The 26,835-nt window shown below is 36.5% G+C and overlaps 1 protein-coding gene across 5 annotated transcripts in view; it reads left to right on the top strand.

Annotated features, from left to right (window-relative positions):
- The window catches only part of unm_hu7910 (un-named hu7910), an 84,007-nt gene that overhangs the window by 50,504 nt on the left and 6,668 nt on the right, over positions 1-26,835 (top strand). For all 5 annotated transcript variants that reach the window (XM_015353578.2, XM_015353580.2, XM_015353581.2 and 2 more), the window contains 9 exons: positions 2,937-2,990; positions 12,335-12,420; positions 12,938-13,024; positions 13,426-13,576; positions 14,613-14,749; positions 16,605-16,703; positions 17,915-18,004; positions 18,805-18,942; positions 24,411-24,546. In XM_015353578.2, coding sequence (XP_015209064.2) covers positions 2,937-2,990; positions 12,335-12,420; positions 12,938-13,024; positions 13,426-13,576; positions 14,613-14,749; positions 16,605-16,703; positions 17,915-18,004; positions 18,805-18,942; positions 24,411-24,546 — 978 coding nt within the window. The remainder of the gene's footprint in view (positions 1-2,936; positions 2,991-12,334; positions 12,421-12,937; positions 13,025-13,425; positions 13,577-14,612; positions 14,750-16,604; positions 16,704-17,914; positions 18,005-18,804; positions 18,943-24,410; positions 24,547-26,835) is intronic.

Here is a 26,835-nt window from a genome sequence, read left to right as displayed (position 1 = left end):
GTAGCATCCTACTGTATGGGCTAACAGGTTTAAATTATTGTGAAATTGTAGTCATGGGAGAACATGACTGTTACAATCTATGTACATTTTTTGTTTGAGGCTACAATAAAGTCATGGGGGAACAATCTTGTGCACTTTTCTTTGTAATACGTTTTTGAATTATATATCTGGGTATATAATAATTCATTGTGCATATTTTTTTTAAAATTCAATGTTTTTACAAAGAGCTAAAATATCTTAAACCACACTTCATTTTAAATAATGTCTAATTAAATAATGAGTTTAAATAATGTCTAATTTGTGTAATTTTGTCTGGCAATTATAATCTGAATTATCAGCAGTCAGTCTACATCACATAATGTCTACTGTCTGCATTATGCAAATTAAGATTTTATAGTGTGCTATGAGTATAGCAAATTAAACATTGACAGCATTTAGGAATATTAAATAAACTGTCTTTGTTCTCTTTACATTGGTAATTGACAGTGCATACTGCCTGTGAAGGGTAGTACTGTATACTACAGCAGTAAGATCATAAACTGCATTGTTATTGGCAAAGGTTATCATTCAAGCATTGCATAAAGTCCAAGGCACTGCCTGATACTTTCGCTTCATGTATGAAATACAGTAAGGGTACTTTACCTATTTATTCTCCTCTGTATTCTGTAGAATTCTAAAACTTTTACAGTATGTGAAGTGTTAATAGGATGAACACATACACTACAGAGAAACATCTGAAATGTAGTAAAAGATTAATTAAAAGCAATCTAAGTACATTAAGATATACATTTATTCATTTGGCAGATGCTTTTGTCAAAAGCAGCTTACAATACAGTAGCAAATAATTCTCATGTCCTAATAGAATGTAAATTTATAATGCAAAACTTAAAGTAGAAACCAGTGAAATGAAAAACTTTAACACAAAACATTTCATTTTTCTGTACTGAATATGAACAGCGATGTTTTAGCCCAACTTAATTCTTGGAACCGAAATAGTGCCTTATATGGCTATCTTACCATACCAGATAGTTTCCTCAACACTTTCTTGACTCTACCTGTTTTTCCTGTGCATAATATTAAGCTCAGGCCTACGATTCTTACGGCTAGTTACAATTTTATTTGCAAATTCCCTGCAACTGTCAGACTGCAGCGCTGATGGTTATCTTTATCAATTTAAATACATCAACTTGTAGGCTACCTCTTTTGGTAGGTTAGACAGAAGGCCTTTGAAAACCTGTGAGGTTATCTGATATACAGTACTAGTGTACGTTTTTAAGCACCATCTAGATGAGACTTAGTCGTTTATGGCTCGGCGGACGTGGGTTCTGATCAATTCAAGGTAATTGGCTAAATCCATCATCCTTGAGAGCTACAGGGTGTTGGTGTTTTTGTTTCCAATGAATGAACAAATTACTTGTTTCAGGAGTCAAAGCTAAATTATTTAAAGGGTTAGGAAATTGGTGGTTCAAGGGAGACCTGTCAAGCTTGCTGGAATCCAGAAATGGGGTTGGTCTACATTTACACTGGAAATATAAACGTAATGAAAAAAGAGGTCATAAAGCATCATAAATTGGCAGACTAAGATTAATTACTAATGGTGGGCCAAATATTTCATTTTCACTAGCACATTATTTTCCTCTCTTCAAAATTGCAAATCTCAGCATGTTCAGAAGCATGTATTAATATTAAATTCTCCTTGTAGGTGAAGTGAAAGATTTTTTTACTTTTCTGATGGCTTCCTTCTTTTATTTGTGACTACAGAAGAGCATAAATTAACAATGCTGGTGGAAACCATTGCTGAGGTTTATCAATGTACCTACATCTGTGTGAATGTACCCTAATTGGGTTGTGTCCTGTGTTGAACATCTTTCTTTCCTTCCTGTGTCACATCGGATACAGCAGAATCTTGAGTGGCTGCTTATCACACACAATCGGGATGCTTTTTAAAATTAATTTCAATACATATATTTCTTGTCTACGCTAATCTTTAGTCCCACTGGCACAGGACACTTACATTTTAAAATTTTCTCTGGTGATAAATTTGTGCAAATGGAAATAACACCCACAGTGCAGTTTTAGTTTTCTGTCAAACTCCATACCACTTTTTGGTCCTACTTCTGCAAACATATTTTCTCACAGGGTGTTTTAATAATAGTAACAGCAGGAGGCTGGATTCTGGACTTCATTTGACTTAAAACCTGTGATCTCAAACTCAATACAGAAAGGACCTTGTGTCTTCTGATTGGTTTTCCATCCCGAGTAGTCTATTAAACAAATAGACTGATTACTTTCTGAGACACGCGTAGACCTTTTCCTAAGGTATTCTACAGTTAAATACTTAAAATATTCATGTCACTTCAAAGGCGTGATTAGCTATAAAATATGCTGTAGCCTTTTTAGAGGTATTACAATTATGTGTTTACTAAGTAATTAATGATGTATAATAATAATAGTAATAATATTATTAATAATAATAATATCACTTTATTAACCCTTTACAATTTCTTGCATTAGAAATTATCTTTTCACATACCCCAGCTTGCTCTCCATGAGACACACAGACAGGGAGAGAGCCTGGGGTCAGAGCACAGGGTCTGCCATTGTACAGCACCCCTGGAGCAGTTGGGGTTAAGGGCCTTGGTCAGGAGCCCCACAGAGTAGGATTCCTCTGCCAGCTGTGGGATTTGAACCGGCAACCTTCTTTTGCTAATTAGCGAATTCATATACACTGTGTGGCATACAAATGAGTTTTACATTTTACTTTGTATATTGATACAGGAATTTATTTTCTAGTGCTATTTATCAGGAACAAAGTTCCATATAGATATGCTGATTAAAGGTGATGTAGACCTCCATCTATATTAACTGTGAATCATGTTTTAAAATCAACAGCAAAAACCAGTTAATAAGCTCTTCTACCTCTGTTTGCCTTACAGAAGCAGTTACGGAAGCAGTTGAAAAACAGGATGAAGAGAAGCCAAAAGAAAAAGGTACCCAAGCTTTAATCCATGAGTAAGAAATGCGAACACATTGAACAAAGCTTTACGTTTGGTCCTGGCGAGTTGGAAATTTTACATCTAGAACGCAAATAAAACAGTTCCCAGTTCAGCCTGCAGGTGGCGCCACGGCGCCTAAAAAGCTATCCTAAACGAATGAGAAAGTTGTTTCAATTCAATTCAAGCTTTATTGTCCACAAATATTACAACAAATATTGTACTGCTTTGCTATAGTATCTGCTCATTATATCAGCAAACGTTTTACTGTCTGCTCTAAAATGTAGTTTGTATTTTTATACATGCTTTAAAATACGTTTTATAAAAACAAAACAACAGCACACCACAAAAGCATAAGAACAACATTTTGGGAAAAGAACTTCATGGCTCCATACCTATTAATCTGTTTCTTATCTGTTAAACCCCGTTTTCAAATGTGACATTTCTAATGTTCAGACAGGGCACAAATTAAGTACAGTCAAACGTGGATGTTGTTATTACCTTTAGATGGGAAAATAGGAAACAATGTTCCCAGGAAATGGATTTAAAAACAAAGCTATTACAAATTAGGGTGGATGGTTACAAAAATGGAGGAAATTAGGAACTGACGGGGCTAATTAATCAATAAGAAAATTAAATAACCATAACCACAAATTTGTTAAGATTTCACAACAAATATACTGGAGCTGTTGGTGTAGTTTGAGGCACGCGAGTTCTTTGTTCTCTGGCACAGCTTTGGTGAAAAGAGTAATACATCAGGCACATTTGGTTAAACAAGTATTTATTAACAATGACAGTGCCACACACTAAACTACACAAAGTGTAAACATACAACCTACAAGTTACCCTGCGTACAAATTTACAAATAAGGCATCCCAGAAGCCTATAGTCCTAACCACCCAGAAAACCCCAGACTGCTTATCAAGTGTTCTTATATATATATTTAAGTCATATTTAGTGCCTACAAAGATAAAAAATAAGAGATAAGCTACCTTCTAAACTAAATAGTATGTACCTATCTCCCTATTCTAAAAATGCACAAACCAGGAAAGGCAATTTTAATCGAGGGATTCTTTACACAGGAGATCATTGTTCCCTAAAAAACACAGAATAGCAAGCTCTCCTAACAAGGATCAAATACTTCTCTCCAATCTGGTCTTTCAGGGTGACCTGGAACAAGGAGCTCTCGCCTTGGATATCTTCCTTTTTCTCTTCCTGTCTCTCCCCTTCACTCTGCTTCACCATCCTTATAGATGGTGTCTCTCTGCAGAAGTTGATTGACACTTAATCATTGACCCAGAGCTTAATTAAATAAGGTAAACCCAGGAAGGTTTTGATTGCTGTGGTCACTGAATCTGGAATCCCTGCATCTCAGCAAACACCCCCTGTGTTTTGAAGCTGGTAATATTTACACTGCGAGGTGATTTACCAATCATGGCCTACTAATAATCCCCCTCTATGAATTGGCTTCATCACTCTGCTCTCCTCCCCACTGATAGCTGATGTGTGGTGAGCGTTCTGGCGCACTATGGCTGCCATCGCATCATCCAGGTGGCGCTGCACATTGGTGGTGGTGGAGGGGAGTCCCCATTACCTGTAAAGCGCTTTGAGTGGAGTGTCCAGAAAAGCGCTATATAAGTGTAAGCAAATATTGTAATAATTATTATTATTTTTATTATTTTATCTACTTTCTTAGAGACACTTCCATAGGCATCTATACATTTAGAACTTTATAGATGTTGAATGAGATTCTGAACATGCTTGTAAAATGCTTGTAAAGATAATTTTTACAAATGTCTGCAATTTCGTACATTTTTACAGATTAAATAATCTTCAAAAGCAGCACATAAGAATTTAAAATGCTTACGGTTTATGAAAGAGGTGATAGTGTCATACAGCACGAATGTAGTTTTGTATCTCCAGCTGTTATTGCACAATACCTTATGTGGAAAATGCCCATTAACAAGACTGAGTAGTCAAGGTGAACATTACCCATTCTGACAGTTGTAATTGTAGTTCTCAGTAACAGCATTAGCCTTTGAGCTTTATTTATACTGACATGTTTTTTGTATATCTTTTCTTTTCCTTAAAGTATCAAGAGGTTATGGGCTGATGATAATGTGTTCGTACAAATATCCTGTGTCGCATCTTTTTTTTCCGTGCCGGATAATCACAATGTTATTTGAATTTCTCCCATTAGTACAAAGCTCAAAGTTAAACTATTGTTTATCACATTGCTGATCAAGGGAAGCTACCATTCTTGAGTTAATTCAACTAAAATACTTAAACCAAAATTCTGATGAAACACTAAAAGTAAGACAGTGTGACTGCAAAAGGAAATCTCAAAGTTTTATTTGCAATAGATGCAGTTTAGGCTTTGACTGTAGTTGTGCACAGATTTTTGAAAAAACACTCGGTTTATTAAACTTTAATATCCCTTTTGCAATTGATGATTAAATCACTTATGTTGGTTGATGTTATCCTATTACTCTCTCAATTATGCACACTGAATTCATTAAAGTTTTTATGGTGCTCAATGATTTGCTCAAATCACACTTGACGGTTGGAAGAACACTGTTTTTTTTCATTACAGTAATTGGATTACAGGCTTTGTCCTTCACTCTCCCCAAGAGGAGACATCATGTGTTCTTATTTCTTGCCCTGTTAAAACAGGTTTCTGCCACCTAAATGAGGTCAGGAAGAAAGGCAACAGGGTTTTCCCATGTCTCGAGAAATTCTTTAACTTTATTATAAAAAGATGTGGCTCCAGTAGCTTTGACACTGAACTAAAGCAGGGTGTTTCTCGTTTAAGTAATATTTTGTTTCCTTTTGTGTTTGAATAGCAAAGCCAGCCATTCAAAGAGCGTTAATGCCATCACCAATGAATTAGTGTTCCAAAAGCAATAACAATTAGAAACATTTAGAACAATAACATACTATTATTTGAGAGTCTCACTCGCTGTTTTTCAGGCTGTGACAGGAGATACCATTCTAGGCTGCCATTTCTATTGAGCAGAGGTCTCAAACTAAGTATACCTTAGGGCATATGCCACCTCCTAAATCTTCCTAACGGGGCAGTAGTGCCACTGAAGATGGTTTTCAGAAAAAGTTTTGTGTCAATTCAAATGCAAAAACTGTCACATAACTATATACAGTTCTCTAGGTACTTGACAGAGAGATTTTAATAATAATAATAATAATTACTATTATACTAATTACTATTTATTATACAAATTACACCACCAATATGCAGCCCCCACCTGGATGATGCGATGGCAGCCATAGTGTGCCAGTACACTCACCACACACCAGCTATTAGTGGGGAGGAGGACAAATTAATGAAGCCAGTTCATAGATAGGGATTATTAAGAGGCCATGATTGTTAAGGGCCAATAGGAAATTTGGCTAGGACACCGGGGTCACACCCCATACTCTTTTCGAGAAATGCCCTGGGATTTTTAATGACCACAGAGAGTCAGGACCTCGGTTTTACATCTCAGCTGAAGGATGGTGCCTTTTTATAGACTCTCACAGACTGCAGGGTGAGCGCCCCCTGCTGGCCCCACTAACACCACTTCCAGCAGCAATGTTTAATGTTTGCTATATTACATACACAGTAGATACATACAGATTTGCCAACAGTGTGTTCTGTCATTTTTTATGTTTGGCCTCAGTGAAGGAACAGTTAGAACATTCAGGATTGCAGGAAAGACAAAATTAGATAATTGTTTTCAGTATTGATATGTTTCTCTGTGGAAAAAAAAAGTTTCTTACAAATATAAACTGAAAAACAAGGACTTGATTTTTTGGATTGCTCTGCAAAGATCTGGGAAGGAATGGTTGGAAGAATTGTGACATAAATAATTTCTTTGAATTTCGTCTTCAACTAAGTTTGTCCCATTTATAAATCACTAGGTGCTGCTTCCAGATCAACAGAAAATGGATATGCAAACATCACAAAGCTTTCTCCGTGTATCTTGAAAACAACAAAACACTGACCAAAATTTTAAAAAGTGGCCAGGGGTTACTAGTGTATCAATAACACCCTGTCAATGACCCTGTGTGACAGCAACAATTTTCACTGTCCCTTATTCCATCCTACATTGTTGGCAAACTGGCAAATTTCAATTACTACAACATTTGGATCGTCCTCTCTCACAAGTATGACAAGCTGTGCAGTGCCAACCAAATCGGTTCTCTCATCAAATTGCAATTGAATATGCACCTTACTTTTCTTGATGAGCTGCTCAACCATTTTACTAGAGATGTCAAGAACGTTTTCTGCTGTTGTATTTGGAGATTGGCTGGTATTGCTGAAAAGAGACCTATCACTGATTTAAGACATTTTTTAATAAATTCACTATCAGTAAATGGCTTCCCATACTCGGCAGTCATTTTACTCATGATATAACTTGCTCAAACTGCCAAAGTTAAAAATAACTGCATGTTTCAATTGGTAATGCCATTTAATGTTGTAGTATTTAAAAATGGCAATTTTGCCTCTGCAGATCAAGCATGTGGCAGTCTGTACTCAATTGCAAATCAGAGGTTCTAGTCGCTAGCAGGATAAGGCACCTTCACAGCTCCAATTTTGCACTTCGAAACACAGCGGAAAATATGGTTGCTATGGTTTCTAACTATTGTCGTACATGAGTTATGTGTCAAAATACGTTAGTAATATGGTATGGTAGTACTATTTTAAAGCAGTACATTAAAATAATATAGTTATACGCTTGCTGCAATTTGCAAGCCGATCATGGGCCTGATTAAATATCTCACAAAATACTTTGCTGGCCAGATTGTTGAACTGCCCTCAGGCCCATCAACATGAGACACCTGCTAGTAAGTTTCCTCTCAGCTTCCCCAGTAAGATTGATAGCTGTTCAGATTCTGGAGTCTGATTATAGTCACATTTCACACAGTCCAATGCACTTTTATTGGTTTGTGGTTTATTATGAGAGAAAAAATGTAGTTCAACTATTTATCACTGTAATAGGTTTTGCAAAAAAATTGCTTACCACTAGTGCCACTAGTTATTTTTCATTTTATAATATAAAATGCTCTTTTACAATTTTAAGCATGTATGCATTTAATGGTATTTGTATTTGTAATCCAGTGTTTTTGTGTAATTTCTTGATAACCTGCCTTCACAAAGTATGTTAGGAGTATGTTTTTGTAGCTGTAATAAAAAGCAAGAACACTAAACAAACAGTGCTGAATCCAGTTCAAAGAGGTTTTCAAGTAAAATCTGGGTTACGAGTAAAGAAATCAACAGTTCTGAGAAAGAGGCATTTATTAGAACAAGTGTTTCGGAGTTAACAGAGACAACCGTTTAATGAAAATCAGACAGCGCAGACGTGTCGGATCTCTAATGTCTGAAATACCCGAATGTATACCTGAACAAATTGTCCACGCTTCCGTTAAAATCAAGTTTAAGCTTAAGCATGTTTTTTCAACACTCTATGAAACAAAAAAGGATCTGGCAACTCGAATAAGATGTTCCATGAATTAATTTGAGTTCTATTCACCTGTGATTACTTTTTAATTAGTTCTGTACCTTTATACTTATTACAAAATGCCTTTGGCTATGTTACAGTTGCTGAGCTCTTCCCTCATGACGTCAATCACTATTTTTAATTATAATCTTGATTCAAATGAACTCTTTCCAAAATGACCATATTGCTTAAGGCAAGTGTTGAGGCAGTTGTTTTGTTGGGGTGTTATATCGGTTATCCCAAATTGTAAAAGTTGTTTAGCTTTTAGAATCAAGATTCTGTTGTGGCGTTTCTGGAAGGGCAAGCATAAATCAAGCTAAAAATTAAACACCGCCGCATATCACAGAGGTAGAGTTTATTATTACTATTAATAATCCTGTCGCATTTATTTTTTTGGGATTATTTTTTACATTCTTCACAAGCAGTCAGTTTAGCAAAAACTGATTATTAGAGATTTTGCAGTTTGGGATATTTTTTTTTCCCTTCACCGTTACTCTGCTATATTTGAGGAATCAAGCTAAAGGTGTACTGTAGTTCCACCAACCCTAAGAACGGCACTTTTAATATGGATTAATTAATAGAATAAATAATTAACAGTACCGACAAGGTTTGATTAACATCGTTAATCTGAAGAAGTCCGGAGTTTTGTCTGATTGATTGGGCTCAATGCTGCTTTTGTGGTCTAAGTAATTTGTCCTATAAAGGAAGGTCTCTTATTCCAATTGGACCTAGGGGAAATTAGGCCAAATAAGCTTATTTTGCCAGATTTTGATAATCAGTTTTGCAGTGAAGGATTGTGGTTGTTTTTCTTTTTTTCTGTCATTAGAATGGGTGGGAATCTGATGCTTAAAAATGCTGCTACTAGGAGAATGAGACCAAAGACAAATTGGTAATTTATGTATAAACTGTGATTTCCATTAAGGTGCCCAGTGTATGGCAGGGACATGTATATCGTGCAGTATATCTTGATAATTGAAAGTGGCCTGTGTGATCTCTTCTACAATGAAAAATCATCAGATCCTACTCACGGCACTGTGTAGTGTCTGAATCTCTCAAATACACATTTGAGCACTTAAGTGGTGGTAAATCATGAATTTCAGCTTTACTTACCCATTAGAAAAATGAAAAAAAAAAACTTCTTTAATGAAATATATATTTCTCAACACCGTATATATCATTTCAATCATTCATTATCTCTCATTTTGTATGGTGTTTTTTGTAAATCCAGTAAATGTAATACCTTACAGTAGGTGTAAATCTCTCCAAAAGACACCACTTTCACATTAATTTGCAGCTCCACAAAAGATATATCCACGTATATGTTCTGAATAAACAATAATTTCATTTATCTTAGGAAAATTGGAAAATGTGATCTGAGATGCTCCTAATTAATTTCAGTTAAGTTGGTACCTGGTCCCTTTTTCCGATAGACAATAATGACCAGAGTCCAGGCTACAGATCTGAGCCCCTATTCCTCTGTTTACCATATGAGGTCACATCTGCCAATGTTCTGACACTCTGCAGGGGGAGGGTTTTATAATTTATGAAAACAGCACTACCCAGAGGGAACAGCTGCTGCTAATGTGTGGAAATAGGAGGAGGTCCAGAGAATCCCCACTGATAAAACTGTCTGCCTTCTGAGACTGTGAAATATGTGTGTCAGGTGTGTATGTTACAGGAAGAATTAATTAGATCCCGTATGCCTAAATATTTCAGTAAATATGTGAAACCTTTGATTAAATATCAACATATACTACTATAACATATACTACTTTTTTTTCTTTTGTTACTTTTATTTACCAACTCAGCAGCATATGGCTCCAATGTTGAAAAAGAATTATCTAAATATATACTCCCTCACTCATTTGATTCAGCAGAACAGATTCTGTTTTTTTTTTTTTTGCGGTGAATTAATACCTAAAGATTTCATTCAGTTATAGTTCAGCTGTTATTGCTTTAAAGGGATTTAAACAGGACAAACTTCAGACATAAAGTCTGTGTAGATTCCAGCCATTGGCAGACCTATTCTAATAGACTTTAAGGGAGAAAAATATTTTGTAATCTTCTGTAACTTGAAAATTTTTTTTATATCTGTTCAGACTTCAGTGCTTAGTTAAATCTACTAATGAATAATATGTGTCACACAAGACTGGTAAACCTAAAATGGTTTTAAAACTAAAACACCGCAAAACTTTCCCGAAGGTATCAGAAAACAGAATAGCTTGAAGTTGTTTTATTTGTCCCACTTGTGTCAATTTAATTTTGTGTGAGCTGTTACTCTCATTAGCCCATGGAGGTGTCATCTTTTTAATGAAGACATGGTGTACAGTAATTCTTAAGACAATACATACTGTAAGCAAACAAATATTTATCCACCTGCTTTCAAAACTCGAAGGACAGAGACGCCTCAGTGTGTATACAGTCTGTGTAAGATCCTCAGCAGAGGGAGATGGGATGTTGCTTGACAAAGTCCACATGCTAGAAGCTTTACAGTACTATTAGTCGTCTATCCCTTCAAGGTATTTGGACCAGAGTGGCATTGTGGGAAAGTGGTTAGCATTGCTGCCTCGCAGCACTGGGGCCCTGGGCTGAATTCCTGGGCTGCTATCTGCATAGAGTTTCTGTCTTCTTCCCTGTGTCTGCGTGGGTTTTCTCTGGGTGCTCCACTCCCCCCCCCCCCAGTCCAAAGACAGATTACCTGTCTTGTTAGATTGTGTTAGATGACTCGGCTTCTGTAACATTGGTCCTGGTGTGAGTGTGTCTGTATGCACCCTGGGATAGACTGGGGTCTCATCCAGGGTATATCCTGCATTGCAACTGTTGCTTACTGGAACCAGCTCTCTCCCCCACAACCCTGTACTGGTTCTTTGAAGCAGATTTGAAAGTAGATGGATATTTGAACCATGTTCTTTTGTCCTTTACTTCATACCAGTTCTGTACCTTGTAACTCAGCATTTACTAAGTGCATTTGCAAAAATTCCACCTATATATGGCTATTGTGCTCTGCAAAACGACAATAATTTGACAAGGTGTATTGATATACTGGATGTATATGATATACAGGAGTAGCCTCTTACAATATACAGTATGTAAACCTAGATTAAATTTTAATCTAATATGAAGTTACTAAATGTATCCACAGATTGTTCTCCAAGAGCACAGGTTTAAAGACTTTCAAACCATTATAATGAGGATTGAGTCGTAGCACATGCTCATGAAAAAACAGCAAATGAGTCTTTTTCACTTAAAAATATATCTGGGTCACAAACATTCTCAGTTCCCAACAGATTTCGTAACTTTGAAGCTCACTGTGTGTTTGCTGTATGGAGCATAATCAACATGGCAGTTATTTTTGTTTTCGGGTTGAGAAATAAAGCCCATGCGTGTATCTGAGCTATGAAAAAGGAGTTCACGGAGGTACTCGCATCGCAGGATTTCTTGTTATGTTTAAGACGAGCTTGCTGGTCTTCACTGGACAGCTTAACATAGAGAAGAGATGCACACTGGTGGTGGTGGAGGGGAGACCCCATTACCTGTAAAGCGCTTTGAGTGGAGTGTCCAGAAATTTGTCATGTGTTGTGTACATCTTTTTACCTGCCTAAAAAGCAGCATTGAATATAAATATACAGTATTGGAGCCTTCCATGTTTGTATGTTGTTGTTGAGCAGACAACTCCCAGATATATTCCTTGCTTGCATAAACAGCATAGTGTTTTTTCACTCTTTAGATTGGATAGAGAATAAACTGCTTCAAACGTTTTTCAGAAAGGCAGGAAAGTATACATTTCTCAACATGACATTATTCTGTCAATACTCTGAAGCTAATGATGGTCTTTCTTGGTTTTAGCAAAGAAGAAAAAGCCAAAGCTCCTGAATAAATTTGATAAGACTATAAAAGCTGAGATAGATGCAGCTGAAAAGCTCCGCAAAAAGGTAAGGTTTTTAACATTCAACAGTTTGTCTAGTAATATGTCACATTTAAGCTGTAAAACAGCTTGGTTTGACTGTTTTGCATTGGCCCAGAAGTGCAAATCACAATTTGTGTTGGTGTTATGCACTCTTATTTTTGTTTGTGCTTCACAATACTGGGCCACCATACTATTTTCTGATAGACAAGTTTAAGTTCATGAAACATTCAGCATGCACATTTTTACTAACGAAATTGTTGTGTTACATTTATTTAATTTCACATTGCATCCTCTCCTGATAGCTTTTTAACTGATCTCTCTAAAGCAAGAAAGCATCAATTAAGAACAGTACCTGAAAGGAAAGCACAGAGATTAGAATTGACACATCTGCTGATGATAAAGATAAGAACTCCTGTAATCTGTAATCTGTAATTTACTTGTCCTGATTTTGTTGTTTTCAGGGTATTTGCAGATCAGAAAGCAGGGTGTACATTTCACTCAAGTCTGCATGTTGAGATTATTTTTTAAAATATTTTTCACAGGGAAAAATTGAAGATGCACTCCAAGCTTTTGAAAGTCTCATCAGTAAATACCCTCAGAGCCCCAGAGCCCGATATGGGAAAGCACAGGTAAAATCACAGCTGACTACCAGTGGATGTGTTCTTTACTGATCGTGGTCTTTCAACAAAATAATCTATTACTCTGTAAAAGTTTGACATGAACTGTGATATTTTGGATTTTGTGTCCTTTTTCCTGGAGACAAGATGGTCCTGAAGAACCGTTAAATAAAAGTAAACGCCACTTTGCATCTGTTCTCTTACATACTCAAAAGAATCATTGTATTGCAGCATCATAAGACAGTATCTAGAAACTGAATTATTTTTGATGAACTTCCATTTCTGTTGCTTTTGTCAGGAGCTTCTGACCTTAGTATTATGTTATTTTGCTGGTCAAATATGCCACATGACGGGCATTTAATATGCGTGTCTATTAGACAAGCACTTATGCCGATACTACTGTCATTGAACAGTCTGAAGACGACCTGGCAGAGAAAATGAGAAGCAATGAGGTTCTTCTCAAAGCCGTCAACACTTTCAGAGAGGCGGCTGAGTTGCCCAACGCCCCAGCTGACCTGGTGAAGCTGGCCCTCAGACGACGTGCCGAGAGACAGCAGTTTTTAGGTAACGCCCTCCTGTCACGAAACCCTTGGTTTTCTTTTTCCTATGCATGAAAAGTCACAGATCATTTTGCTGTGGACTCGCCCGAATCTGGAAGAGACACTTTTGTCGTTTTTGTGTCTCGGCTAGCAGCTGCCACACCCCCGGGCTCTCACACGAGGGAAGTGCAGACCGTCGGGCCTTCGAAGCTGTTTTAGATAGATAGATAATACTTTATTAATCCCGTAGGGAAATTGATGTGTTACAGCAGTCCAGCAAAAACAGACATCAGAATAGTTATAAAACAAAAGACATCAAAATAAATAAAAATAAATAAATACATAGGTGTGTGCAAAATGTGATGATCATAGTCACTGTAAAAACAATAAAATATGTGCAAAATGTGCATAGGTTTATACAGACTGATTGTCCAAAAAGTACAATGGAGCAAACATGCTGTCCATGGACGAGCAAATGAAGGGCTAACAGTCCTAGCCTAGGGCAGAGTTATACACCCTGACAGCCACCGGGAGGAAAGACCTGCGGAAACGTTCCCTTGAACACCGTAGCCTCCAAGTTGTCCCCATGTATGAGTGGCTTGCACTTGCCCTGTGATGGACTGGTGTCCTGTCCAGGGTGTACCCTGCCTTGTGCTCTTTGCTTGCTGGGTAGGGTCTGGCTTCCCGCGACACCATATGGTATAAAGCGGTTTGGCAAATTACATGACATGACATTTATTCCCACGGTTAGCTAGTTTTCTTTCATGTGTGTACCTGAGTATCCCTATTTTAAATAATATGTTTTAGTCTTTCTAATGAGAATGATTCCTACAAATTGTTTTTTTTTTTTGCATTTCACTGTGATTTGTCGAAAAATAAATAAAAAATGGTATTTGTACTTCCTGGCAGCTGTACCTTCTCAATAAAGCTATCATTTTACAGAAAATTTTACTGCATTGAAATGACATATTCAGTGTCTTTCATTTCCATATCTGAACAAGAGCCATATATGTTCTATTTTCACTTGACATGGAATGGTTAATTTCCGTTTGACCGTGTAGGTCGCATGCGAGGTGCTCTTGTGACGCTGGAGAAACTGGTGCAGCTTTTTCCTGAAGACATTTCCCTGAAAAATGACCTGGGAGTGGGTTACCTGCTCTTGGGAGACAACAAAAGTGCGAAACAAATCTATAAAGAGGTACATAGTTTTGCTTACTCTATCCACTGAAACTCTCCAGTCTCCAAAGTCTTCACGTGCAACTCATAAGGCCGTTTTTTAAAGTTGAACGTTTTTATATTTCAGGGTTAGAGCGAATCAGCATTGCTGAGTGCATTTCAAATCACAAAAAAAGTAAAATGTAGACAGTAGCTTGTAAAACCTCCAATTTACATAATAATATAGACTGAATTTCCAAGTATGGGCTGCGCCATCTTCTGCGATTCAGAATGAGGGAATAAGCTTCCAGTGATGTGATGCGACCCTATTACATTGTAAAGAAGAAGGCTTGTGAAGCAGGCCTCTTTTCCAAGTTGGAACAATTTGATGTCAGGACATTTCTGTGGAGAAAAGTCTGCTGCAAAACCTGTCCTTGTTCGCTCGTACATTGGATGGTATTAGTCATTAAGGTGACTAGTGAGCAGGAAGGGACGCATCACGTCACAATCCGTGGGAACTCAGATGCAAGTTTGCAGCAATATGGCAGCTATTGCAGTACTTTCACAAAAACCTAATTTGAGATGTGTAAAATTTTACTATAAGGTCAAAGAATTTATTTTGTTGCCAAGATTTTATAACCCGTCTGAGAAATTGGGGCTGCCGTTCTTCTTTAAAATTGGAGCCTAAAATTTCATCTCTGAACTTAAATAGAATACTACCATTTTTTCAGTGTTTTCATTTTTATTTGTGACCGACAATTTCTTTCAACCAAATGTGAGCAAGATTTGATATCTTTTAACTCATCTTAATGTTCACTCATTGTAAAGTGATCTAAACAGCTGTCCTTGCCAACATCTCACAGCTCCATGTGGGTGGATTAGATGTAGAAGTGGGATGCTTTTTTAAAACCACAAGGATACTTGTGTCTGACACTCATTTGTTTTGCTTAGAGATGCAGTAAATGGATGTTTTTATGGACATCCTACAGATAATCTTCTGAAGGTGTTGAGAGAGCAATGCAGTGAACTTTCTATTGAGAACAATGAAGAATCCTTGTGTTATTTTTGACAATACATTTGACCCTTCCATACATGCAAAGATTGGTTTTCTCTTTGCAGTTTCAGCATAATAACCGCAGATCTCTGTTAAGGCAGACATACTTGAAGGAACAGTTTGTCTATAACTTGTGGAAACTGTGCCATCAGAATGATGTTGATGTAAATAATAAGGAATATGTCCCAGATATTGTTGGATATCTTCATGTACTGATGGCCAGCTGTTCTTTCTCTGTTGGCTATAGCGTTTTATAAGTAATGTAGGAGGAATTAAATGTTGTATCTCCTCATCTATCAGGAATTATTTGCATAGATATTTGGCAATATATACAAAGGTCACAGGATACTTAATAGTTTCAGTTTTGCCAAATGTTCTTTTTTAGCTTTTGTAGTCCTTGTGGGTTTTGAGCTTAATGTAAATTTCTTTAAAAAGTTTCAAAGATCATGTGATATTTCTTCAGACTTGATCAAAGAAAATTAATTGAATGAACTATAGTCCACAGAAGGTATCAGTATTAGATTTTCGTGGGGAATGCCTAAATAGACTGAGCATTTCAGTAGCCCTTTTTCAGCAGTTTAGGAGGTAGTGTTTCTATATTTGGAACCAGGATCCCTTGACTGATGGGAGATGTCAAGATGAGTGAACAACACAAAACAGCACTTGGAAGTTCAGAGCTTTCTTATTGCTGAGTTCCTTGCATCTTTAAGCCGTAAGTCATCTGTTGTGGCTTAAATGTATGATTGCTGTTATGCAGCTGTTATCCCAGAAAGAACAGACTAATCAAATTCAGGTGTTTTTCTGCAACACATAAATACTAATGATAGTCATGTTTTATTTTTAGGTCTTATCTATAGTGCCAAATGACGGCTTTGCCAAAGTTCACTATGGTTTCATCCTTAAAGCTGAGAACATGATAGCTGAAAGTATTCCATACCTGAGGGTAAGTAAACTGTGGAAAAAACATTCTCTGACCTCAACACTTCTGATAAAATACTAAGGTGTTAGAAATTAGAAAGAAACATTGCTGAAAAATATGTGGTTTTACTAATTTAATGTTTGGTGTTCTAATAGAACAATAATGAATGTTATATCAGAGTAGAAATCAATATAATCTTATTAATTTAAAGTTTGGTGATTTCTGAAACCACACAGGATCAGGATTAAAAATTTGGAACCAACCAAGCTGATGCCTTTAAATATACAGACATTCTCTGTTGCTATATGTTAGGTTTAGTCAAGTATTTGTATCTGTTTATTTATGGGCACTATCACTTACTGTGGGATTAAAGTAGTTTATTATACTGTGCTTTACCATACATTTTTAATGAAATATGCCAGAATGGCAGAAAATATTTGGATTAATAATAGAAACATACATAATATTTAACAGATAAACTGCAGGTTTTATTAAGTGTCTCTAAATGGGCATTAATGAAATGAGATGAAATTTTGATGTCAAACTACTTTTCCGACCCAGAGAATGAAAATCACACACTGTTATCTTGGACTCTGAGATCTCTTCTGATTTACCTCATTCTCTCAATAGAAACATATTTCATCATCTGGTAAATCTTGTCAGACTATAACATTATCTAGCTACATCTAGTTAAGTTTGTGTATGCGTTTCTTACTTATATACCTGTGTGTCTTATATAAAAAAGGCTCTAGTTTCAGAAGAATCAGGCTGTTATATTTCTTAGCACTTTACTCTTGTCTTTGCTTACCTACATTGGTCACCAATGGGGTTACGATCTGCTGTTTAAAACTGCTGCTGTAAAATATATTAATGATGATCTCATCCAACAGATACAATTTTCATGTTCTAAACTTATTTGCGGACAATAAATGCAGATGAGCTCGACCTGTTAATAAAGTACCTGCCTTTGCCTGCTGTACCCTAGATTTTCCTGATTGACAGGTTCTTTATATTGATTTAAAATGATATTGAATTGTGTATAATAACCTGGAGTGGATCCTATTCATGGGCTTAACTACCTTTTTAAAAAGGCAAAAGCTGCACTTAAGGACTTAAACATTACATCTGCATGAATTGGTGTTTCATATTATTCTGAAGCGTTAATTTAAATTACAATAACAATAGGTCTTAACCTATTAGCGACGACCGTTGAACTGCTATTTTACATTTTACAGGAGGGACTAGAATCTGGCGATGCAGGAACCGATGACGGCCGGTTTTATTTCCACTTGGGGGATGCCCTGCAAAGAGTCGGCGACAAAGATGTCAGTAAGATGTTCTAATAGTATAAATCAGTATTGTTCTGGAGGGAATGCACCTTTTTCATTATTGCTTTAATAAACATTCTGATATAGCAGTTTATTTATTTTTGTGCCAGAAACCTGCTGCTCAGCAGTGTACAGAAATCAAGTACAGTATTTAGCATTCATACATTCACAAACCCATGAAGAAAAGATCTATATGTAAAGAAATATTACACTGAAACATATTCTTACGTGTTATATAAATCACATAATCTTCACATACATTGTGAAGTGGAACAATACTTCTGTCTTCTTCAGAATGCCCAGAAACCATGTGATACACATTGCTGGTTTTCATTCATGACTGCTGGGGGCTGTCTAAGCTGTGTATCCTGTCTTTTAATGCGGTGTCAGGATTCCTACCTTTTGATTAATATGGTGACCCATCTGTATCATAACAATATGCTTAATTGTGATACAGTCTTGATGTTTTTATATGTTACACACAGTGTCCATTCTCCCTTCAATTTAAAGATGGCAGGCGTCTTGCTGTGAAAAGCCAGCTACTTGCCTGGACTGTCAGTTTCTAGTTCCCAGGAAGGGGCAGGTGTTTCCAGTACTTGTTGATGGGTGTGTGCTACTACTGTTTACTCAGCTGGCTTGCTCTTACGTTTTGTCAAGATGTATGGGTCTGTCTTCATGCGAAGCAGTGAATCATTGCTAATAACTGCATGCTTTCTCAAGAATCTCAAAGTCAGAAAGCAAAATACTGATGTGTAAACAGGGGGATAAATAACAAGACCTATACTAACTTCTTTTAGGCCTACAAATGGTATGAAATTGGACACAAGAGAGGACACTTTGCATCAGTATGGCAGCGATCTCTGTACAATGTGAATGGACTGAAAGCCCAGGCTTGGTGGACAGCTAAAGAAACTGGCTACACAGATCTCGTAAAGGTAAAAATGTCTCAGTATGTCGTATTGTTTCTAAACAATTTACCGTGTTTTGGACTGGTTTTGAAATGTCAAACAGGCACATTTTAATTTGCCGATTTGCTACAGGCTTACATAGCAATTGAAAATTGTATAATGGTTTATATCTTTCATTAAATGATGATATGATGGTGTTCATTTATTGCACAACTAAATGCACTTTAGTTGTCTAACACATCTTTTGTGCTTTGTAATGGAAGCATGTAATTACTGGTATTTTGTTGGTTTATTTACTGGCACTGTAAATATACTGGTATATTTAATTTTTGGTAGTTCCAAAAGCACACTTTTTTATAAATGTTTAGTACATAAACTTTTTCTGACATTAAAACAATATTTTTAGAAAATAAATTTTAAACAGCGCCAGTATTCCACTATGAAATAATACAGTGTTTTACAGGAGATCTGTGATTATTTTTAGGCAGAAGACCAGAAATATGTGTTGTCTTTCAGAGGCCAAATAACTGAAGTATGAAGTACAAGACTTACCTGAGCAATGATTTCTTTGTTGTGTTCTCTCAGAAATATAGCATGTGTCGCCCTAAATATAAATGTTTTAAAATAAGACGTTGATAGACATCACGGTTTGTTGAAGCTGTATTGATCAAAGGCATTTTGTATTTCTGGAACAAAAAGGAAACCACAGCAGAAGACATTTCATACTGACGTATATAATTACGAGGGGGACAGAGGAGTAGAGATAATGGCTGTTCCTTTTTCTCATTCAGGACCTCCTACCACTTTTGTGTGTGTTTTTTTGTATCGTAATGCTTCATCTTTCTTCAGTGCCAAGAGCATGACTAAATGCCAGCACACTGCTGCACCTGCTGTATTATTTATCCACCTGTGAAGATGGTCTGTGCTGTAATCCTTTTGAAACCAGTGATGTCATCTATTGCTGCCATTTGCCTGCTCATATTTGATTTTCTTTGCGTTTTTCATGAAGGTAGCTGTAGTCTAAGGAAAATTTTGATTATGTATTCTTATTATTATTTTAGATTCTCAAGTACTGTACAGATTACAAAGCCTCCTGGCTACTCTGTGTTACACTAGATTTTTAGTTAAGGGCAATTCTCTCTTATGTTCTCTGGGCTGGAAATTCTTTATTTTCATTTCTTGTTTATGACAATTGCAGGCAATATAAAGAGTAATGTCCAGGACTGCATATGCAGTAGTATGAACTTTTTGCGGAACATATTTTATGTTAAAATGATAACAGATGAACTAGAAAAAACAGTTCTATGGTTATGCACATCCTACTGTAAACACATTTTTAACCTTATTCTTATTATTCTTATCTACTATCAGTACTGTTTTTAACTTAACCCCTTTGCTGGTCTCTGCAACAGGAAATAATGTGAATTCATGAAATTCAAAAAGGCTGAAGAGCTTAGATATTGTTAAGGTACACTCACTAATTATGCTCGTCTGTGGCACACAGTTTATCTGTGTCTTATTTTGTATGTGTAATTATAATTGAATCATGCGACTCATTTTTATTGACATCAAATAGACAGAATGATTTTTGGTTGCAGATACCTACTGTACATGATGTTACAATTACCTTTTTTAAACTCTGAAACAGTAAAGGTAAATCATAAAAATACTTTACCTTAATGCTAGATGTAAAAGTCATTTAGGCAATACTATTTATCTATCTAAATGTAAAAATAAACCATCCATGAAAGATTTTGTCATTGAAAATTAAGGACCTTAATCTTTGAAGATGCAGTTTTGCTCTAAGTACCGTGTAAATATTGAATTATTTGAGTAAATACCTTCAGTAAATCTTCTGGCCACAGTACAACTGAAAATCACACTTGGCACTCTAGTGCCTGGATGTTATCCATCTTCTGCTGCATTGACAGGTGTCTACACCTGTAAAATTGTCATATAATAGTGATTAGATTGCATATCATAAAACGAACATAGCTTCAAGTACCACATTTTTTTCAGAACAGTAAAAATTGAAGTTCAACAAGGAACAGATTCCAATACAGCTGTGCAGGAAATACCAGGGATTCATTAACGAAATGGCAGCAAAAGATGTACAGTATGTATCGCAGCTGACATTTCTTACTTTCTGCAGTATCACCACTGGTCATGAACTGGGCTTAGAGATATTTTGCACACTTCATTTGTATGTCAGCCATTTGTGCTGTAATGTCAGTTTTGGAACCTGAGGGTGTATTTGGAGTAGAAAGAAAATAGTAACTTATTGTTGCCTTACACTGTAAACATTAACTCGAAACGACATTTCAATGGATTGAAAAAGCAAGAAGTCTCTGACCTGAACTGACAGCTTTGGTAACAATTGCTGTGGATAATAGATGCAATGTTGTGGACTATTTCCAGGGCCTTAAATATAGACAGACCTAGGGGTGAAGTAGAAGCTAGGGCAAATGAAAGGTTGCTGTTAACATTTGTCTGTAACAACAGCAGGCTGATTACTTGTTTATGGCCAAAAGTCCTCTAGTTAATTCAATGAAATGTAACACCTGTGACACTTTGTTGTTAGAATTTGAAAGAATCTGAAGAAGTTGTTTTTTGTCCTTAGTTCTGACTTGTAATATGCATGAAGACAATAGAAAAAGTAAATCAGTTGAATACATTGCATTTTTAACTAAAATTCACTGATTCACAAGGCTGTGGCAGTGGACTGTTTTCTGTCCACTTTTAAATTCACAAATAGTGTTATTGTGGTCGGTTTTATTTTTCTAACATTTCTTAGTTCCTGGCAGAATATTTGATTTAATGTTTTCTGGTAGAATACCCCAAGAGCTGCAGTTCCAATTTCTCAGAATGGTAATTCAATCTTGGTAACAAAATAAATTAATTCTTTAATAATTAATTTGACAAATTCTGAATTAAGCACAAAATCGTGAACTTTTTTGAAAGTAACATTATGGTCACCATGTTATCGCAAACTGATGGTCTGGCCATATGAGAGAGTAAGAGTGTGAGAATTGTGAGAATTGTGACATAAACTAGCCCTTCCTACTCGCTAGTCACTGTAATGACTAATGTAAATCATGTACAGGTAGTGAAAGCAGACATTTCACTGCAGAAATGTTTCAGGGTAATCTGTATGCACAGTTACAGTAACAAGTAGTGTTTGTCAGAAAAGCATCTCGAAGTTAATAGCAATATTTTTATTGGATTAAAAGAGACGTATTCACAAACCTACTTGTTTACAATGTAATGGGGCTACTTCATCTCAACAGAAGTTTTGTTGCCATCGTAGACAATGATGGCAGTATGGCACTGTGAATACCTGGAAACTTTGTCTATTTTGTTATGTAAATTAGATGTTTTACAAGTTACTGTGTACGTTTTACTTTCATTGTGGTTTGAAATGCACTCATCAATGACGATTTGTTCTGACCCCGAAATATAAAAATAGTGTTTCAGTTCCCCTTTAATCATCAGCTTCCAAGCTGGAGAGCTAAAATAGCATTTTGAAAAAAGGCTGTCAAAACACACACTGTTCCTTCTAAAACAGAAACCATTTTCCTTAGTGTTTTTCTGTTATCTATAAATTTATTTAATTTGGCAAAATATTTGAGTGTACGTTGCATTTGCATGGTACATAATTTACTCTCCTTTTGTTGGTGATCATATACAGTAGATCTATAGAAATGAGAAATGAATGTCGCACCCATTATCAGATCAAAAGAGGATTATTACCAGCCGTGTCAGTCTAAGCGTGATCCCCAGTGCAGTCACATGGTACCTCTCCCTGTGCCTGTGGTACGCTCTGTGCCTGCTGTCGTGCTGGAACAGACTGGGCCCTGACTCGTCGATGAGCACAGTGCGGTGCCAGACTGCGATTGGCCAGTTTCTGCTGGAAAGTCTTGGTGCCCAGACATGTCACAGTGCCTTGTGCTGTGCTGGTTGTTCAGCAGGGAGCTGCCATGTAGACTCTGGTCTTCATCCTGGGGGGGGAGGGGGGGGCTTTCTTCCTGTGCTGGAGCTGACCTGGCTGTTATCTATACATTTGTTTAATTTGGCAAAATATGTCAGTGTTTTCTTTTTATATCACTATGTAACTCTTCATTACGTGTATTTTTAAATGGTACATACCATTTACATGGTAAATAATTTACTCTTCTTTCTTGGTGATCATATGCAGTATATATATATATTACAAATTAATGCTCGCACCCATTATCAGATCAAAAGTGAAGGCGGGTTTGGGCTGCAGAGCCACGTTTGTCCAGGAGAGGCCTCTATCGGATACTACTTATATTAGATATTAGATATATTACTAGTACTAATCTCTCAGAAGGGTGGTGACCGGCTGTGGCACTGGCCAGTGAGCTAAACTGGTCTGAATTTATCACAACTGAAGGCTTTCTATTGTTGACCAGGGCCACCAACGAGTGTCCTGTGGCAGCTGTAGCAATTTGATTCAGCTGTGATGAGTTCATGGCATCCCTGGCTTTTAATACCCATTGTCACTGATGCAGTAATCCGCGAACATCACCACTATCACATCCACATTTGCACATCTGCGATCTATTCTTCCATATATAGTTTTGTATCAAGTGACCAAGATGAGTTTTTTAGTATTTGCGAATACATATGTCTGGGGGAAATTTTGAGGCATTTGTTGTGTGTTTTCATGACCCTCAGAATACATATGTTTTAAACATCTACTTTTTATTTGCATGTATATTTACATTTGTTTTACCATCTAACAACTCAATTTCTCGTGGAATGAAAAACACAGTAAGTTCATGTATCTATATAAAACTTGTTTTTTTTTAATGACAGAAGAGATTTCTAGACAAAACCTAAACAAAATCAATGACAGGAAAAAATATCAGAGAAACATAAAGTTCGGGAATCACAACGGAGGATGAATGCAAGCACTCCCAACAGAGAGTGATACTAATATGACTTTGAACACAGTGTTTAATGGCTGTCTTGAAACCTGAGATGATTAATATAAGTTTGATGTACAGCATAAGGGGTGAATGGCCTCTTTTAATTTGTAAACTTGTATTAAACTATACAAATTGTATCAGAGAGATCACTGGATCCACACAATGAAAAATGGACAGTTTTCTACTTTAAGAGTATACATTTCATTCTCATGTGGAAACAGTTGCTAAGGAAGCGTCAGATAAGAAAACTGCTGATGTATGCATGTCAGACATACAGGCGTCTCAAGGACAACAATCCTGGCACCAGAGGTAACCTCTTGAAAGGAGGTGCAGTGGACATACAAGATGGAAATTATATAAGAATGTAAATAAAGACCTCAGGAACAATGTATAATGTACAAGCAAGTCTGGTATAATTTATTTGCATCTGTAACCATTCTTAATATGTTTTTTCTTGGAGCCTCTCTGTCCTCACTTTGAAAATTGACATTTCGCGTACTCCATATGATCGTGTGCCAGTCTAACCACACTCTGTTCTCCTAGACACTGGAGAGAAACTGGAAGATGATCCGCGATGAGGCTCTGTCAGTGATGGACGCTGAGAGAGGGCTTTTTGCACCCGAAGATGAAAACCTGAGAGAGAAAGGGGAATGGGGTCAGTTTACACTCTGGCAGCAAGGTAGGTCGTAACATCTATTACTAACGGGTCCTGCTGTACCACACCACAAGCGTTAGAATCCAGGGTCAGACTGAAAACCAAACCGACTCACATTTGTGAATGTGTGAGCATGTAAAAGGCAGCTACCAAAATATGAGCTTTATTAGCATTCTTGATTATAGTATCTGATTGGAATAAAACCTCTGACTCAGCAAACATGTAAACCCTGTCAGTCCTTTTCTGCCAGGCAGCTGAGACGTGTTCAAGCGTGTTCTTGTGTGAGGAAATTATGCATTCCTTCTTTTTTTTAGTTGTTACTCAATGAAGCTGGTTAAAGACTCTTGAAATTGAAGACTTAAAGACTTCTGTTCTCTTGCGATAAACGGTTACATTTCTGTACTTTTTCACTCTAAGGAGAAAATGACACCCTTTTTTCTGCACTAGTATTGATGTTGTTATTCCTGCCCCAGCGTTGACCTCCAGTCCTCCAATCAGGAGCTTAATCAGCGAAGTGATCCAATCAGTGCCTTGCGTGTGCCCTTTGGGAGCAGTCAAACCCATGGATACAGTTCCCATTAATTGAATGTGAGAACTCATAATTGACAGACAGACACAGCAAGCTATTAAAGTAACATCTCAATGGAGCACGGTATGGTGCCACATTACATATCCTTTTGAAATAATGATTTCAAAAGGCTAAGGTATTTATATTGTCATGTTCAATGAACACACACTGCTTTAATGAATTTCTGTATTATTTTTTGGAAAAAAGACAATGGTGAGGGTAAAACACATCACCTGCGATCTTGTCGAGCTGGTGGTGTGGTTCAGTTTGCTTGTCTTTTATGTTTTAAATAGCTGTCTTTCACAGAATAAATAATCACACATGATTCATTTATATTCAGATTTGTTTAGTTACCATTTAGCTTCTCTGGCTTATGAAATATTCAGCAAAGCTGCATAATTGTATCACAAAGTGCCAGGGCAGATGAACAGTTTGAGCTTTGAAAAGGAAAGCACTATGGTAAATGAGCAAATTGTTTCATTAAACAAAAAATTAGATTAAATTGCATCTTCCTGGTGACAATACTTAATTTAGCTTTTGTTTTACTTTATTCTTTTATTTTAAATTGTTAAAAGGATAAACTACCCCGGAACAAAACAAGTTTTAAATTAGCTTTAAGACTAGTATTAAATATAATTTAAAAGAAAATAACATAAGCTGTTGAAGTGTTTATGATGTTATAGAGAAATGTGTTTTGTTAACCTGTATAGAATCAACAGCGATCTAACAGTCTCTTAAGTTAAATTTGTGTAAAATCCTTATCAACACAGCTTTCAGGTCAAGTATATGCCTTGCTTGTGCTTTTCAAGCTGTACTTTCTTTGTTTTACTTTTTGATTTGGTCTGAGACAGAACAGTATCATATGGCCATTAGAACAGCTGTCTCACAGCTGCACTTCCTCCGTTTACATAAAGGGTTGTGGGTGCAGGGAACAAGCAAACAAGTTGTTGAAGTAGATACTTTGCCTTCCTGTGAGAAATAACTGGATGAGATCCTCCAGTTTTTTTATTTAATTTGCTGCTTCTACAGTGTTGGATTATCCTCCTTTTTTGGCATCATCTGCAAACATGACAATTTTATTAACTAGAAAGAAAACACAACATTTCGGCTGTGGAGCCTTCTTGGGGTTTGTGTTTTGTGTTTTTTTTCTTCTCTTTTCAGCATGGAATAAGCGTATTACTTGTTCCTTTGCAGTCTATGCATGCTGATACAGCTACCCACCTGATCTATTTTATTAACTATACTAAAACCGTTGTTACCTGCCCAGGATTATAGCTACATACTACAGAAAATCCTGCCCATCAATACATACGCTAAGATCTGGTGTAGGGCTTTACGATCTGGTCTTTCCAATGTTAATTCAGCTGGTGAAGTGATTTCTCACTTTTCTTCCTGGTCTGCTGTGCAGTGGTGGATGAAATAGGCTCTTCAGTGTTAGTATCATGGGCAGAACTGAGTAGTTTACAGTATCAGAATATATTCTAGAAACTAGATGATTGATCAACTGTAAATTAGGTCCTGTTATAGACCTCTGTTGTTCTACCCTTCCTTCCTTAGTAACCACCTGAGTGAAATAGTCATTTCACTTATTTATTTCTCAGACAGCTTACATCACAGTTTTTCTGTCCCTTTGTGGTTGTACTACTAAAAAATTAACCTTTTTATTAACTATAAAAGAAACGATATTCTATGTCAGTCACAAGGGATTTATAATAAATTAAGAATAAATAAATGGGGTAATTCTT

Source organism: Lepisosteus oculatus, chromosome 6, assembly GCF_040954835.1.
Source record: "Lepisosteus oculatus isolate fLepOcu1 chromosome 6, fLepOcu1.hap2, whole genome shotgun sequence".
NCBI classification, from domain to species: domain Eukaryota; kingdom Metazoa; phylum Chordata; class Actinopteri; order Semionotiformes; family Lepisosteidae; genus Lepisosteus; species Lepisosteus oculatus.
Note: the sequence above shows the minus strand (reverse complement) of the source record. Positions and strands in the feature narration are given on the sequence as shown.